The sequence below is a fragment of the Eptatretus burgeri genome, chromosome 18 (genome assembly GCF_056783735.1).
Source record: "Eptatretus burgeri isolate ZD-2024b chromosome 18, Ebu_testis_v1, whole genome shotgun sequence".
NCBI classification, from domain to species: Eukaryota; Metazoa; Chordata; class Myxini; order Myxiniformes; family Myxinidae; genus Eptatretus; species Eptatretus burgeri.
The window spans coordinates 25,985,415-26,003,719 of record NC_140978.1 but is presented as its reverse complement, the minus strand read 5'-3'; the positions used below and the strand labels follow the sequence as shown (position 1 = coordinate 26,003,719).

The 18,305-nt window shown below is 48.7% G+C and overlaps 1 protein-coding gene across 2 annotated transcripts in view; it reads right to left on the bottom strand.

Annotated features, from left to right (window-relative positions):
* WDR82 (WD repeat domain 82) overlaps positions 1-10,543 on the bottom strand; it is a 98,574-nt gene extending 88,031 nt beyond the window's left edge. Inside the window, exons 1-4 of one of the 2 annotated variants that reach the window (XM_085863507.1) lie at positions 10,294-10,543; positions 9,986-10,164; positions 6,742-6,839; positions 3,574-3,640 (exon numbers count right to left, since the gene is read on the bottom strand). In XM_085863507.1, the coding sequence (XP_085719633.1) occupies positions 3,574-3,640; positions 6,742-6,839; positions 9,986-10,146 (326 nt within the window). In that variant the 5' untranslated portion in view covers positions 10,147-10,164; positions 10,294-10,543. The remainder of the gene's footprint in view (positions 1-3,573; positions 3,641-6,741; positions 6,840-9,985; positions 10,165-10,293) is intronic. The other variant, XM_085863508.1, reaches the window with a different exon arrangement.
* Positions 10,544-18,305: the final 7,762 nt, after the last annotated feature.

The following is an 18,305-nucleotide window of genomic DNA, read 5'->3' as shown; positions in this document are numbered from 1 at the left end:
CGCGTCGAACAGCGTGTACAAAATCACGGATTTTGTGCTTCAAAAACGGATCAAAAACGACACACGCCCACTTTTTGCCGTCCAATCGGTGAGCGAGGGGCGGGTGGCCCGCCCCCAGGGCGATCGATATATGCAAATTTGTGGATCAAAAAGCCTTCACGCCCACTTTTTCTCGGGCCAATGGGGAGCGAGGTGAAAGGTCAAAGGGAGGGGGTCAAAGGCGAAGTTACGGGGGGATAAAAGGACGGTGTTCGTCAGTCAGCAGAAGGAGAACGAGAACGAAGAAGAGAACGAGAACGAAAAGGAGAACGAAAACGAGAAGGAGTCGGAGAAGAGAGAGAAGAGTGTGGAAGTCTGGAGCCCGAAGCCTGCAGTAGCTGGAGAAGCTGAAGAGAGTCGCGAAGGGGAGAGTCGATCGGAGAGTCCAACGAGGAGAGCCCAAAGAGGAGTCCAGGGTGGAGAGTCCAGAGGCGGAGAGGCGGCAACGGCGAAGGCAGACGAGGGAGTGCTCGCGTCGGTGCCGGGAGCTGCACGCCCGAGGGAGGCCGGCAGCGCGACCTGGCCGAGGTGGAGACGCACACCAGGGATAATAAAGATCCTCTATACCCCGAGCATCAGCAACCCCCTCCTGTTTCCCCCCGCGCTGAGATAGTGCGACCAAGGGGGCCCCGTTCCCACCCCCTACCAGACACCGTCCACGAGGCCCGCGGGTTGCGGGGCCATCGCCGCTCCGCGTCTCATCACCAGACGGGTAGGCGCGACCCGGTCTCGGCCTCAGGCCCGCCTCATCCTTGAGGGTATTTCTTTTCCTTGGTTTTTGGTATGTGTTGTCGGCGCCGTCTGTGAAGTAGAATTGTATAAGTGTTGCCGTGTGCTCGGTAGTCGGTATTAGCTCTGCACTGTGTTTTCACTTTTATATTTGCTTTTTGTGTAAATGGAATTGTGTTTTCTTTTTTTTGTGTGCATTTGGTGGAATTGTATTTGTGTGCTTCCCGTGTGCCGCGAATAAATGTGCTTTATTGTTGAACTGTTCTCCCGCCTCGCTTCGTCTTTTCCTCTATTGAATCCCCATCTTGCTTCACGTAAAGGGTTGGTAGTGGGCTGAATACGCCCGATAATTAATCAAACCGTCGAGGTCGACGATAACACCGCTCGGTTATCCCGATAGTACGGAACGGGTCGCTTAAGTGGCCCGTGTCCGAAGTCGACCTGCGGCGAGGTGCGATCGCCCGGTCTACCCTCCGCGTGGGTACTTAGGTAGGTCGAAATTTGGCGAGCAACCCTATCCCACGCGGGGGCTGATTGGCTCGATCGCGGTGAGACCGAAAGGTCCACCCGTGACTGGTTCCCGGCGTTAGTCCGAGAGGGTCACGACTGGATTGTCCGTCCGGTGGGCGACGTGCCGCGATTCGAGTTACGTGGCCGTCAGCACGCCGGCGGGCGCGGAATCCGCAACAATATATATATATATATATATATATATATATATATATATATATATATATATATATATATATATATATATATATATATATATATATATATATATATATATATATATATATATATATATATATATGTTGTTGGTGTTCATCTTTCGGCTGCTCCCGTTAGGGGTCGCCACAGCGGATCATCCGTTATGATCCGCATACTGATTTGGCACAGGTTTTACGCCGGATGCCCTTCCTGACGCAACCCTGGTCGCCTCTTACGACACAGGGATCAGGATTTGGGTTTCGCCATGATTCCAGGCTGCTCTACACCCTGCCCAGTGCAGAGCCCCCGTCCTCAAGCGATCCTCCAACCCAAGCCTCCGAGTAGCCGGATTACAGGCGCACGCCACTACGCCCGGTGTGTGTGTGTATATATATATATATATATATATATATATATATATATATATATATATATATATATATATATATATATATATATATATATATATATTTAAATAAAAGCCTGGTGTTGGCGCAGTGGTTTGGGCAGCGGCTTGGGACCCAAAAAGTCCTGAGTTCAAGCCCCGTTGGGCCACTGAAAATATATATATATATATATATATATATATATATATATATATATATATATATATATATATATATATATATATATATATATACTGTATATGTGTGGGTATAACTATGCATATATAGGTATGTATATACAAAGTCGTATAACACCAGGGGGTTGACTCAGCCTGTCATCCTTCCGAGGTCGGCGAAATGAGAACCAGTGTACTGGGCCCGGTGTATACCCCGGTTAAAATAGGTGTACCAGATCCCTGTGTTGTAAGAGGCGACCAGGGTTGCGTCAGGAAGGGCATCCGGTGTAAAACATGTGCCAAATCACTATGCGGATCATATGGATGATCCGCTGTGGCGACCCCTCACGCGAGCAGAAGATACACATATATATATATATATATATATATATATATATATATATATATATATATATATATATATATATATATATATATATATATATATATATATATATATATATATATATATATATATCTTATATGAGAGCGAAGTCAATTACGCACCATCATAAATCCCAACCCTTCCCACCTCAAGCAAATTTGAAAGATGGCAAAAAAGTTCCACTTGGAATGACACTATCAAATTTTGTTTTTTAATTTTTTCCCCCATTTTGACCCCGGTCACCCCTTGTACATGAACAGGGGGTCAAATCAAAAAAACAACAAAATTACATATTTTATGCATCCCCCAATGTTGATTGCATTTACAAAGTTTCATAAAAAAAATAGGACCACTGGAACTGTAGCTTTTCTGGGCCCTGTCCTAATGTTGTAACCCAAATTTGCTCGCATTCTGAATAGGTGGGTCTGGAGAAGAAGACTTTTGAAGAAATTTACACCATTTTCCCAAAAATTGACAACCGGCCACTTTGACACACTTCCAGTCACGTGATCGGCATCACCTCCGCAATTTCACATCCTTCCCTTATCTAATGTTGTCACCCAAATTTGGTAGCATTCTGACTGGTGGGTCTGGAGCAGAAGATTTTTGAAGAAATTTACTAAGCCCACCATTTTGACCAACTTAAAGTCATGTGACTGGAACAATCCCCGTTCCCAGCCAAGAGCGGAACGTTGCTGCCAAATTTCAGCTGGATCGGCCCAGCGGTTTGGCCGGAGAAGTCATAATCGGAGATGGACGGAAGGACAGACGGTGCATGATGACAATACCTTATCTGGAATTCCAATTTAAGAGAAGCTAAAAGTGTTCCTTTAATTGCATTTTTTGGTATTTGATCATTTAACCCTACCCCAAGAAGCGGGGCCAAAAATGATACTACTCTTGCACCTTCGTGCCATGTGGTGATCACAATGAATTTCTGCCCAACCGATTTGCAGGAGATAGCGTGACAGATAGACAGACACACGGACAGGCCGACAGCGATTACAATATCCCCCGTTTTTTTTCAAAAAAATGTGGGGATAATAAAAAAAAAATCTAAACCAACGTGGCAGATGATGCACACACCGAATGAATGCTCTCGCACCCAACCCAAACCACACAGGCCCGTACACAAGCACAACACACTTACTTTTTCGTATGCCCAGGAAAGTATCGGATGTACTTGTTATCGTGGAGAGAGAGATATCTGATCGTGTCTGAAAAGGGAGAGAGAGAGAGAGAGACAGAGACAGAGACAGAGAGATTGCAAAAAAAACAAGAATGGCTGTTGCACAGACAAATGCGCTTTTCCAAACTTACGACCATCATGAACCAAATGCGCCATCATGGAAATGGTGACATCAAACCAATATAAAAACGGCCATCAATATGATTTATGATATACTGTAAAACTCCAACATTCATGGACCCCACGCATTCACGAACCCTGCGCATTCACGGTTTATAAAATGTGACCTGCTTAGAACTACATTCGTGCAGTCACTCCTTTGTTTTTTTTTTTAACTCTTCAGTAATGGTCTCTTGTATCCAACACCATTGATGTTAATTCAGCCTGGGAATTCTTCCACAGAAACCTTTTCATTCATTTCATTCATTCAAAGATTCATCCCACCTCTTCTTCAATTATCTTCACCATACTCCCGCTCTTGGGACCATACTCTGAATCCTGTGGTGAGGCAGTTGCTTTAAAACAACTTGCATTCTCTTCCTCGAAGGCAAATCCAACGGAAGGCAATCTCAGATCATTCCACAAAGCCCACAAGTGTGTGTCTACCTTCAGGAGAACCAGAAAACATCTGTCCAATTTCAAGAATGAGCTTTCAAACTTGTCTCCCTCCTCTAAAACCTGATGACACCTTGTCAAGTGGAGCTCTGGTGTACTATCCCCTTCCATCCCTTCCTCACTTCAAATGACATCACAGCTGACTCCGCTCATGAGAAGGCTGAACGCCTCAATTCTGTGTTTGCTTCAAAATCTTTAGTCCCGAACCCCCCCCCCCTCTCTGTACCCACCCTTCCCAGTCATACCCAACTGCTCCTGAATCCTGTGTCTTTTGCACTTGAAAAACATGGAAAGGTTTCTGGCAACCCTCAACTCTGACTCTGCAACTTGATCAGACAGCATCGGCTCACATGTCCTAAAAACCTGCTCTGCTGCTCTTACGTTTCCCCTCTACCCTTTTCACCTTGTCATTTACCCAAGGTCATCTTCCATCTGTTTGGAAAATCAGCTAACATCACAGCATTACATCAAAAAGGCACGCCTGGTGTTGGCTTAAGCCTTAATGGTTAGGGTGGTGGGCTTGGGATCCTGGGATCCTGAGTTCAAAAATCCACTGAATTAATAACAGGTGGGGTTGACTCTGCCTGTCATCCTTCCGAGGTCAGAAAAATGAGTGCCAGCTTGCTGGTATCCTGTGTCAGAGTGGCGACCCATCCAGGATTGTGCCTCATAGCCGAGGAGACTGCTTCGGCAGCACCAACGCTCTGTACAGAGTATGGTCCCAATGGATGGATAGATCAAAAAGGTGCAAAATCGGATCCCCTTAACTACAGACCAATTAGCTCACTTAAAATCATCAGTAAGGTCATGGAATCCATAATCACAGTTGACATAAAAATCATTCCTTTTTTCCAACAGCCTCATTTCAGATCATCAATTTGGATTCAGACCACATCACTCCATGTTGAACATGCTGCTTCTACTCTCCCAACAATGGATGGAGGCTCTCAATATCAGACATGAGATCAGGACCGTCTCTCTGGACATATCTTGAGCTTTTGATAGTCTGGCATCCAGCCATGCTCTCCAAACTGTCAACCAATGCAATCCAAGGCCAACTCCACTTTTGGATTACTGACTTCCGCCACTCTCGGAGCCAACCTGTGGCTCTCAAAGGAACCCTTTCATCTCCTCTCCTTGTCAAGGTTGGAGTACGACAAGGCAGTGTTCAAGGCCCCATCTTAATCAATGATCTCACAGACTATGGAAAATCCTCTTTATCTCTTTGCTGACAACCCGACTCTCTGCCATGACATCTCTCATCCTTCTGACACACAGGTAATTGAAGACGTGGTGGGACGAATCTGTGCAAAAGAGAGAGATAGCAAGTTTTTGTGGAAGAATTCCAGGGCTAAATTAATATCAGCAGCAGTGGATATAGAGGACCAGTCCTGAAGTGTAATAATAATTATAATAATAATAATAATAAATTAATTTAATTAATAAAAATAAATAAAAACCTATCCCCACTTTTCCCATTGAACCAATGCCCCGACATTCGCAGATTCAACATTCGCGACAATTTTCAGGAACGTATCACTCACACATTTTGGAGTCTTACTGTACACACAGTCGAGGGTTTTCGAGCCGGTGCATACATAGCACATTAAGGATGAATGAGATCAGTAGGGGCTGAGCATGTACAAACCACAAGTGTGTGTATGTACTAAATAGACAAGCTGAAGGGCCCGTATACGACGAGCAGTAGAAACACGCAAGTACTGTCCTCTTCTTCTCAAGCAACTCATTAAATAAAGTTCTGTGATGGTTGCATTAATTATTTAGTTTCAAATTAAATTGTGTGTGCACGTACGTGTTGATCTTTACAATTGAGTTCTAGCTTCAGTTTCCCCAGAGAGTTATCATGTACTCATTTTAGTTAATGAAAAAGGCAATCACTGGACTTTCTGCTGCACGTGTTTTTGTTGGGTTTATTATATTAATTTTTTCACCTTTTTGGTGACATTAAAATTTTTTTTACTCATTTCCAATTTCACTCTTCTTGTAAAGCACTTACAGATATTACTTAACATAAGAACCAGTGTTGAAGTGAATCGAATTAAGAGTGGATGGACACATTTTGATTGGCCTGTTTATTGTTCCCAATCAGAGCATGTCATGCACTGTACCATCGATATGTCCATAAAGTCCTTGTAATTGATGGACATTAAAACAACAAAAGGTACATGGTTGCGTTGTCGTACATGTGATGCATATTCAAGGTCCTCCATGAGCCTTAGGTCAACACTTTGTGTGCAATCTGTGGCTGCTGGTTGGCATCATCGCTGTGAACGCGGCTGTGCCACTGATGCAGTGCCCCCCCGACTGGTTACGGCAGGAATTTGTAATTCGTTTGTGGTGCTCGTGACTCGCCTACTCTTCACGAGGAACACCGTGGGATATTTAGTGTCCAACCGAGTAGTACAGACAGGCGGAGCGCCAGTTTAACGTCCATATGAGCCTCAGATCAGAGAAAAATAATTTTTAAAAATTTCCAAAAAGCGAAAAACTTACCGTCAATTTTGTTTGAACTGTACACCACCGTATTAGCGGCATGCGTGTAGCGAATCAGGTCAACGCCATACTTCTTGCTGTACAATGTCCTCTTTGGTCTGAAATAAGTCAAAGCACAGTGGGAAGGGAGTGGGGGAATGTATTAGGGAAGAGATGATGGTGGGTTGTGGAGGAGGATCAAGTCTAGAGGGAGTGAAAGCAGGGCATCATGGAAATGAAGAGCAAGTAGGGGAGAAGTCTGAAGAAAAGGAATTAAAGAATCTGAGGGACACAGCTCAGGAGGAATGCTCAAGGTAACACGGTGAACACGGCAGAAAACAAAACATTCACCAGGGAGTACATGGACACGGCACACTGAAAAAAACAAAAAAAACAATCCCTGACAGATATGGAATCACGTGCACGCTCCACAAGAAGATTGATATTGGTGAGACGAGGCGAAGGCGAGGCGATCGCTTCCATGAACACTTGGACGAACCGACGCGCTGACCTCTCCGAGCAATCTCTGTTATTTTTCTCCCTTCCCATAGCACTGACAGTCGAAAGTGTAAAGAACAAAACCAAATCTGCAGGATCGGCAAGTTGGCCCTCCATGGCATTAAAGAGTGCTTTTCATCAACTTCAACCTCCAGTCTTGCATGAACAACTTTCAATCCTTCTCCCCACAAGGTTTTCACCTATTTATTTAGTTTTATCAATCTCATCTCTCGACTCTTCCCTTTCTTCTGTCCTTTACAGCTTTATTTATTTATAGTCTCCCCCCCCCCCTTCCGCTTGCTTCGTTTTCCTGTGACCTTCACCACAGGTGGATGGAGGCTACATTTTCATCCCTGTCTGTCTGTCAGCACAATATCTCAAAAAGTTATGGACGGACTCTCGCCAAACTTGGCGGGGCGGACGGACTCTCGCCAAACTTGGCGGGGCGGACGGACTCTCGCCAAACTTGGCGGGGCGGACGGACTCTCGCCAAACTTGGCGGGGCGGACGGACTCTCGCCAAACTTGGCGGGGCGGACGGACTCTCGCCAAACCTGGCGGGGCGGACGGACTCTCGCCAAACCTGGCGGGGCGGACGGACTCTCGCCAAACCTGGCGGGGCGGACGGACTCTCGCCAAACCTGGCGGGGCGGACGGACTCTCGCCAAACCTGGCGGGGCGGACGGACTCTCGCCAAACCTGGCGGGGCGGACGGACTCTCGCCAAACCTGGCGGGGCGGACGGACTCTCGCCAAACCTGGCGGGGCGGACGGACTCTCGCCAAACCTGGCGGGGCGGACGGACTCTCGCCAAACTTGGCGGGGCGGACGGACTCTCGCCAAACCTGGCGGGGCGGACGGACTCTCGCCAAACCTGGCGGGGCGGACGGACTCTCGCCAAACCTGGCGGGGCGGACGGACTCTCGCCAAACCTGGCGGGGCGGACGGACTCTCGCCAAACCTGGCGGGGCGGACGGACTCTCGCCAAACCTGGCGGGGCGGACGGACTCTCGCCAAACCTGGCGGGGCGGACGGACTCTCGCCAAACCTGGCGGGGCGGACGGACTCTCGCCAAACCTGGCGGGGCGGACGGACTCTCGCCAAACCTGGCGGGGCGGACGGACTCTCGCCAAACCTGGCGGGGCGGACGGACTCTCGCCAAACTTGGCGGGGCGGACGGACTCACGCGAAACTTGGCACAGGGAAGTAGGTGTCGTCCTGTGACTCACCCTGGTCAACACATCCGAGGTTGCACAAAACTTAATGACTGCACTGTGCATACATGAAAGACGAGAGGTCTGAACTCTCTGGCTCCAGTGAAAACCACTGCAGATCGAGATCATTTTTGAAGGAAGTAACAATTCAAGCCTCCACAACTTTTTCTGGAAGTCCATTTCATTCATTCCCTGGCTGAACAACATGCTTCTCACTTCCAGTCTGAACCTCCTGTCAAACTATTTTACATCGTGTCTTCTTGTTATTGCGTTTGCTGCAAGCGAGCAGAAAGTGATTGACTGGTATGGTGGTCCCCAGACTTTTCCCCATAGAGTAACTTATACACGGTAATCATGTCACCCTTTGGACGTCTGTAGTGCAATGAGGCCAGGTTCAGGATTTGCAATCCTTGCTCGTAAGGTAGGTGACGCAACTCAGGAATTAAGTGAGCCGCCCGTCTCTCAACCTGGTCGATCATTTATCGCAGACGCCACAAAACATTCCCATACTCAAGGAAGGGTCTCACCGAGGTCGTCCACAGGACTGGTAGCACCTCCAACCTCCACTTGATGATCCCCAGGATCTGATGGAATGTGCCTGGTGTTGGCTTAATGGTTCGGGTGGTTGGCTTGGGATGATAGGATCCTGAGTTCAAATCCCCGTCGGCTGTTGAATTAACACCAGGTGGGGTTGACTCTGCCCGTCATCCTTCCGAGGTCTGCAAAATGAGTGCCAGCTTGCTGGTATACTATGTCGGCGTGGCTACCCGTCCAGGATTGTACCCAATAGCCAAGGAGACTGCTCAGCTCGCACCAACGCTCTGCACAGAGTATGGTTCCAATGGATGGATGGATGGATGCATGATGAGATGTGATGATGGAAGTTGAGTTCATCGTCATTGATGACACCTAAATCCTTATCCTGCCGGACATCCTGAGGATCAACTAAAAGGATTTTCATGTGTTCACCATTTCTGATGTTTGACCTTCCGATCAGGTAGGACTTTGCACATATCCACACCACGGGTCTTCATGGATCAGGACGAGCTATTCGTCATCCTCAAAAAAAACACTTCCCTCCCTGCTCAACCAACTCAACCATTTTTCTTCCTCTGCATTTACATCTCACTGGAATCAACCCCAGACATTTGCTCCTGACATTGAATGTTTCCCATTTCTCAAATTTATCTGTCCACCATATCCAGCGAATTATATCAATCTCGATAATCACACTAATATACAACTGGAGTACGACGACCATGGACAAAACCCCTGAAAGTACAGTACGTACAGTACATGCAGTACGTACAGTACATGGTGCGTACAGTACATGCAGTACATACAGTACATGCAGTACATACAGTACATAGTGCGTGCAGTGCGTACAGTACATACAGTACATAGTGCGTACAGTACATACAGTACATGCTCTAAAAATGACCAGTTGTCAGTGCGATGACCAAACCTGCGGACGTTGCAATGCAGGTGTGAGTGTGTCGATCACACAATCACGAGGAAGCGAACAATCGCCGCTAAAACACCACGGATCACTCACTTTCCCTCTTGGCAGTCGAAGAGCACGATCGAGTCGTCCTCGCTGCTCGAGATCATGGACTCCCCATTCGCTGCGAAATCGAAGCAATTAATCCGATCCGAGTTCTCCCGAAACACCTTGGCCACTCGGAGGCTTCGGATCACAGCTTCCGTGAGCTTCATGGCCCCGGCCTGCGAGACCTCAGAGTTAAAAATAAAAAAATTAAATTAAATTAAAAAGAGAGAGAAACCTGGTGAAAGGACATCCATGGGTCACATGACGCTGTCCACAAAGCGCGGCTCGGAAACTGCGACTAATGATCAAATCACCCTTTCGGCAACGGGGAATGAGTGCGCGTGGATGGAGTCTGACGGGGCCGCGCACAACCACCACTATCAACCGGGTCCGAAACTTCGTCAACTACTGCGCTTTACACCATCATGGACACCACGAACAGACACGTTTTACAACATCATGGACACCACGAACAGACGCGTTTTACAACATCATGGACACCACGAACAGTCGCGCTTTACACCATTATGGACACCACGAACAGACGCGTTTTACAACATCATGGACACCACGAACAGACGCGCTTCACAACATCATGGACACCACGAACAGACGCGTTTTACAACATCATGGACACCACGAACAGACGCGTTTTACAACATCATGGACACCACGAACAGACGCGCTTCACAACATCATGGATACCACGAACAGACGCGTTTTACAACATCATGGACACCACGAACAGACGCGTTTTACAACATCATGGATACCACGAACAGACGCGTTTTACAACATCATGGACACCACGAACAGACGCGCTTTACACCATCATGGACACCACGAACAGACGCGCTTTACACCATCATGGACACCACGAACAGACGCGTTTTACAACATCATGGACACCACGAACAGTCGCGCTTTACACCATCATGGACACCACGAACAGTCGCGCTTTACACCATTATGGACACCACGAACAGACGCGCTTTATACCATTATGGACACCACGAACAGACGCGTTTTACAACATCATGGACACCACGAACAGACGCGTTTTACAACATCATGGATACCACGAACAGACGCGTTTTACAACATCATGGATACCACGAACAGACGCGTTTTACAACATCATGGATACCACGAACAGACGCGCTTTACACCATCATGGACACCACGAACAGTCGCGCTTTACACCATTATGGACACCACGAACAGTCGCGCTTTACACCATTATGGACACCACGAACAGACGCGTTTTACACCATTATGGACACCACGAACAGACGCGTTTTACACCATTATGGACACCACGAACAGACGCGCTTTACACCATCATGGACACCACGAACAGTCGCGCTTTACACCATTATGGACACCACGAACAGACGCGCTTTATACCATTATGGACACCACGAACAGACGCGCTTTATACCATTATGGACACCACGAACAGACGCGTTTTACACCATTATGGACACCACGAACAGTCGCGCTTTACACCATCATGGACACCACGAACAGTCATATGGGACACCGATGCTGCTAATGAACGCCGCTACGGCGGAAACTCAAGGAACCCCCCAGGGCACCTCCGACTGAGGATGGAGGAAAACCCGAGGAATCGGATACCCAGACCTCGTCAAACTCCTCAGCAACTACTTCGGTTGGTAAATGCTTCTCTTGTGGGTACAAAAGACACCCCCACCACAAATGCCCCGCCAGGGATGCCACATGCATGAATTGTGACAAGAAAGGGCATTATGCCAGGGTATGCAAATCTACTCTTAGAAGAAATAAACCCACTTCTGCGGCTCTCTACTCACAAAAGAAAGTAACAGCAGCTTCACCGGGAAATCTATCCAAGGTTATCATCAACGTACGAATTAACGGGCAGATGACTGAGGCTCTGATTGATACCGGTAGCTCTGAAAGTTTCGTCAACAGCTCGCTAGTGAAGGGCAGGAAATGGAAGATCCACCCGACAGACAATACGGTATGCATGGCCTCCACATCACTACAGTCCCGCGTACGAGGGTACTGCAATGTTGAATTGGACGTAAAAGGGTACACGTATCGGGATGTAAGGGTACTGGTGCTTCGTGATTTATGCGCAGATGTAATTCTGGGTCATAATGTCCTCAAGCAGCACACGAGCGTCGAAATACCCTTTGGAGGAAACAAACCTCGTCTAATTATAAATGCTCTGACCACCGCAGAGGTATCGTCCCCCCTGCTGTTTGCTAACTTGTCGCTGGTCTGTAAACCGATAGCGATCAAATCGCGACGATATACCACTGCTGATATGAACTTCATCGCTTCAGAGACCAAGCGATTACTGGAAGAAGGAATTATAGAACCGAGCGATTCGCCATGGCGCGCACAAGTGTTGGTCACCGCCAACCAGAACCATAAGAAACGAATGGTTGTCGATTACTCTCAAACGGTCAACTGCTTCACCCAACTCGATGCCTACCCTTTGCCGCGCATAGACGAGATGGTCGAACGCGTGGCCAATTATAAAATATTCAGCACCATCGATTTGCGAAGCGCCTATCATCAAATTCCCATCCGAGAGGAAGACAAACCTTACACCGCGTTCCAGGCAGGTAGACGCCTCTACCAATTCAGGAGGATTCCGTTCGGTGTCACGAATGGAGTAGCTTGCTTCCAACGAGTCATGGACGACATCATCTTGGATGAAAACCTCAAAGACACTTTTGTTTACGTGGACAATGTCACGGTGTACGGTAAGGATCGGGGGGAACATGATATGAATCTGGACAGATTCTTGAGCATTGCTAGAAAATTTAATCTGACCCTCAACTACGAGAAATGCGTATTCTCGGCAAGGTCAATTGACCTTCTCGGCTCCACAATAGCCGACGGCACGATTAAGCCCGATCCTGAATGATTGCGCCCGCTCTGTGAGCTACCCCCACCTCAGGACCTGCAGACAATGCGTCAGGTGATCGGAATGTTCACTTACTACGCGAGATGGATCTCCCAATACTCTGAAAAAATACATCCCCTAGTGCATTGCAAAAACTTCCCACCAGATGCCGCTGTTGTAAAAGCTTTCCACAGCCTCAAAGATGATATCGGTAATTCCGTGGTACTATCGATCGACAGCTCGGTGCCCTTCGTGGTGGAAACGGACGATTCCGATCACGCGATAGCCGCGACGCTCAATCAGTCCGGACGACCCGTCGCGTTCTTCTCGAGAACTCTCTCTGGAAGCGAGCAGAGACACTCGGCGATAGAGAAGGAAGCGTACGCTATTGTCAAAGCCCTGCGTAAATGGAGACATTACTTACTGGGAAACCACTTCACACTCGTCATGGAGCAGCGATCCGTTGCCTTCATGTTTGATGGGAAAAATAACGGGAAAATTAAGAACGAGAAAATAATGAGATGGCGGATAGACCTAGCTTGCTATAGTGACGAAATTGTTTATCGGCCCGGGAGGAAAAACCCTGCTGCAGACACCTTCTCTCGGGTCTACTGTTCGACGACAATCGGTCGGGCTTTGCAAGACCTCCATGTGTCTCTGTGCCACCCAGGGGTAACCAGAATGGCACATTTCGTGCGCAGACAAAACCTTCCCTATTCTACCAAAGATATTAAACAAATGAATGCTTCTTGCCCTGTTTGTGCTGAACTAAAACCCAGATTCTATGGCGCGGCATCTGGCAGGTTGATCAAGGCCACTTCTCCCTTCGAGAGACTAAATATCGACTTCAAAGGGCCCCTGCCGACCGAGACAGACAACAGATACATATTCACTGTTGTTGATGAATACTCAAGGTTCCCTTTTGCATTTCCGTGCTCGGATATGACCTCGGGCACTGTCGTGAAATGTCTGTCTGACCTCTTCGCTATGTTTGGGAAACCGTTGTACAAACATTCAGACAGAGGGCCGTGTTTCATGTCGGCCGGGCTGAAATAGTTCCTATTTGAGCACGGCATAGCAACTAGTCGAACGACGGGTTACAACCCACAGGGTAATGGGCAGGTGGAACGGCATAACGGAGTTATTTGGAAAGCTGTAACTCTGACGCTGAAATCGAGAGGATTGGGCCCCGAGTGGTGGGAGGTTACCCGACTCGACGCTCTGAATTCCATACGCTCTTTGCTCTGTACGTCCACCAATGCCACTCCTCACGAACGAATGTTTACTCACCAACGACGTTATGTTGACGGCCAATCGGTGCCCAACTGGCTAACCTATCCCGGAACAGTGTTCATGAAGCGCCCGGTACGACAAAGCAAGTATGAACCAATGGTGGAGGAGGTCGAACTCATCTGCTAATCCAGAGTATGCTCATGTTAGACTTCCTGATGGCAGGGAGACCACTGTGTCGGTTCGCCATCTGGCTCCCACAGGTACTCCTCCTGCAGGTACTCCACCATCAGGTACTCCTCCCTCTGACATTCCCTCCCCAGGTGTTTCCCCCCCAGGAACTCCACCCGGGAATGGTGGCGACGGAGCTGCCGCGTTCCACCCGAGAGCGATCGAGGAGTCATCCCCGGCACGAGTCGAGGCTCCCCAAGAGGATCGGAAGCCTCCCTCAAGTGAAACCGCCATTTACTCCCGGAGAGGTCGACGGATAAAACCCCCTCGCCGACTCGATCTGTAAAGGGGATTATCGGAATCCTCGATGGCACCTTACCATGCTCCTATAACTCAAAATAATCCTCACTGCTTGGAATGTATGCTTCTGTAGTTTTAATAGTTCGCGCTGCTTGAAATGTATACTCCTATAGCGCTGAAGTAATCATGGCGCGTTAGTTGAGCCTCTAGTTACATTTTAAAGACGGGGAGAATGTCGTGAATTGAAGGATGTGACGCGCGATCACATGTCGCGCGGCTCGCACACGGGACAGATAAAACCGAGATTCCGCGCGGTCGGGGGGATTGTCTCTGGGGCATTGTCATTTACGGCGGCGGTTCACTTGGTGATCGTTGAATGGTAAGAATTGAGAGTATACCGGACTCCGTGCTCATTGCTGATTTATTTTGCGGTGATCGACTGCACATGTATTCCTTACTACACTGTATTCCTTGCTGCACATGTATTCCCTGATGTGTCTGTAGAAGCGGCTTCAATCAAGTGAAATAAAGCCTCCACTCCGAAGGTTTTTCCCTCGCATTCATTTCACGCGCTTTACACCATCATGGACACCACGAACAGTCGCGCTTTACACCATCATGGACACCAAGAACAGTCGCGCTTTACACCATCATGGACACCACGAACAGTCGCGCTTTACACCATCATGGACACCACGAACAGTCGCGCTTTACACCATCATGGACACCACGAACAGTCGCGCTTTACACCATCATGGACACCACGAACAGTCGCGCTTTACACCATCATGGACACCACGAACAGTCGCGCTTTACACCATCATGGACACCACGAACAGTCGCGTTTTACACCATCATGGACACCAGGAACAGTCGCGTTTTACAACATCATGGATACCGCCCGTGGATACCTCCCGCCATGGATCTTACGCAAAGATGATAAATCGCCGAAGGCGCAAGATGGACCACTCAGGTGAAACTACGCACAATGACGTGTCGTCCGCAATGGAGCGGAACATCCGCCATTTAAGGAAGCAACCCGCCCGCCGCCCGCCGCCCGCCGCCCGCCGCCCGCCGCCCGCCGCCCGCCGCCCGCCGCCCGCATCAGGGAACGGAGTGTGATTACAGCCTGAAACATGGAGAATATCCCACGTCGATCAAATCAATGTTTCCCCCCCCCTCTCCGCTTAATTTATCCATGGAGGTCGAATCTCTTCATTGATTCTTTGTTGCTGTTTTTGCCCATTCCCCTCCCATCCTTCCTCCCTGGCCCCCATGTCTGTGCAATTCCATGCTGTCACCATAACTAAAGTAAAACACTTTGCACAAATGTGGTATGAGTAAAAACAATTAAGTATATATGTATATAATATATTGTTACGGTTGTGGAAATTCACAGAACATCATTCAGGTTTCCCAGAGATCAGTTATGTCTGAGTGTGTGTTCAGATTAGATTTCCCCACCGATGTCTAAAGGGATCTAATTTGTGTAACCGGGCTGTGATCTTTGAGGTAGTATTATTCTTTTGCTATCTTTATTTTGGAACAACCACATCTCAACAACCACGCCTTCCCCACCAGAGCACCAACCACAACATCTCCACAAACAAACAACATCGCCTCACCTTCATCTCCATTGCGCCGCCTACTTTTCGCCAGCCACGGCGAATCCCAACGAACAGCATCTCCGCGACAAACGTGGGGACTCCCTCGTTGGGGCGGAAGCCGATGATTTCCACAACGTCCACGTGGTAAAGATGATTCCTACAACGTCCACGCACGTTCGCGTTTCACGACGAGATCGGATCAAAATGACAAAAGGGGCGGAGCCAGCGGGAGGTGGAGGATCAAACTCACCCCCGGAACCCATAAAAAGGTGCGTTGGAACGCCAAGCGAGCAGTCTGTCGGGGTTCGGAGTCGAGTGCAGTGGAGCTTGGAGTCCAGTGGAGAGCGCCAAGGTTCAAGTCCAGTGCAGGGCTGTTGGTCGGTGGAGGCAGCCGGCAAGAATTCACCAACCAGCGGCATAACGGTAAAAGGTGATTGGGCCCTGAGACGGTCCTAACGACGCTGAGGAGTGAGCAGGCTCTTAAGAGAGCATCAACTCAAAAAGAGCAAGGCCCGTTCACTCCTCTGAGGCATCGTCGGCTAGGCCCGATCGACCAGGCCGCACGTCAAGGCCCCGACCAACCGAGTCGCCATCACACCAGCTGCCGTGTCGACGGCGAGACATCGGGGGTCGTCCAGCGAGTCACCACGAGGGTGGCAGGTAACCTGCGTGGTCTCGTGGAGCTCCTGCGGTCTCCACAGCTCCGCGGAACATTAAAGGCCTACGGGCCCTGTTCTACCCTTTCCTTTCCTAGGGTTTTCTTTGCATGAAAGTTGTGGCGCCTTGTCCTTAAGTAGTGAACTGACTAAGTGATTGTGTACATAATAAATAGACAAACGGCTGTAGGGTCTTTTTGCTCGTGTCCTGTCCCTTACCCCCATTGCATTCATTGCTTGCATACGTGTACAATAAATGTTCCCTTTTGTTGAATATTCACCTGCTCGTTGCGTCCCTTCCTCCATTGAGCTGTCATAATTGCGTTCGGAATAAATAGCTGGTTTTTAATACCGATAAGCTAATCGGGTCCAACGGGGCTTCACGATAATACACCGCTCGGTAATCGCAAACGGAGCGAGCTGCTTAAGCGGCTTGTTTCCAAGCAGGTCCCGTTGAGGTACAATCTCTCGGTAGTCTGCCCACGCGAATAATTAGGTAAATCGACCATTCGGCGATCGGACCCTGTAGCGTGCGGGTAGAGTATTGACAAGGTTGTAGTGTGCTTAAAAGCACACCTGTAGCTGGATTTTGGCGTTGATCCGAAAGCTGCGACTAGGATTGCCACGGTCGGTGGGCGCGTGCGGACACGAATTAGCTAAAAGCGGTCGCCCGCACGCCGGCGTGGTAGAGATCCACAACAATCTGCATATATGTATCAAGGTGCCTTGATGTTGACTGTCCCAAGGGTTCAGTTTTGCTTCAAAACATGGGACATGGGTAATTAGGATGGGAACGGGCGAGAGTGACTCGATGGTCAGTAAATGGATCAGTTTGGAAACCATAACTGTCTCGTGGTGTTGTTGGTGTCTGTTATGTGTCAAGGAGTAAGTTGCGTTTGGAGAATTAATGTGGATTATAACATGTATGTGGGTCATGGCAGAGTCGGAACACAGTCGCCATTTTGCATTACAATGTTTGAGACTTGATTGACAGCAAGGGAGGGAATGACATGTTGGATTGCACGTGTGTAGGGAAGATATGTGTGCCCACAGGAATGGATCAAGCTCTGGAGGGTCGGTGACTGTGCCTCCCCCCCTCCCCCTCCCCCCCGAGGTAATTTGTCCCTGGCAGCTGAAGGTGTCTGGCTGGATGGTGCAAAGACTCTCCCCAATGGATGGTTCCGGAGAAGGGCCTTGTTGGACGACCAGCAGGAGAGAGACCCCGAGTGACCCAGGAGAGGCCGAGAGAGCCTGGATGGTGCAGAGACCCTTCCTGGTGTAACGTACAGCAAAAGAGCTGTTCAGCTGTCAGGGACCGAATTGTTTAAGGGAGGGAGGGAGGGGGGTGGGCAAAGAAGTCAAAAGTTGGGCGTTTGTGTGGTGGATGGAGGAATTTCATTGCAAAGGTAGGATTGTGTGGAGTAGCATGGTCCGTTGATGAGCAGGAGACATCTCAATGTAAT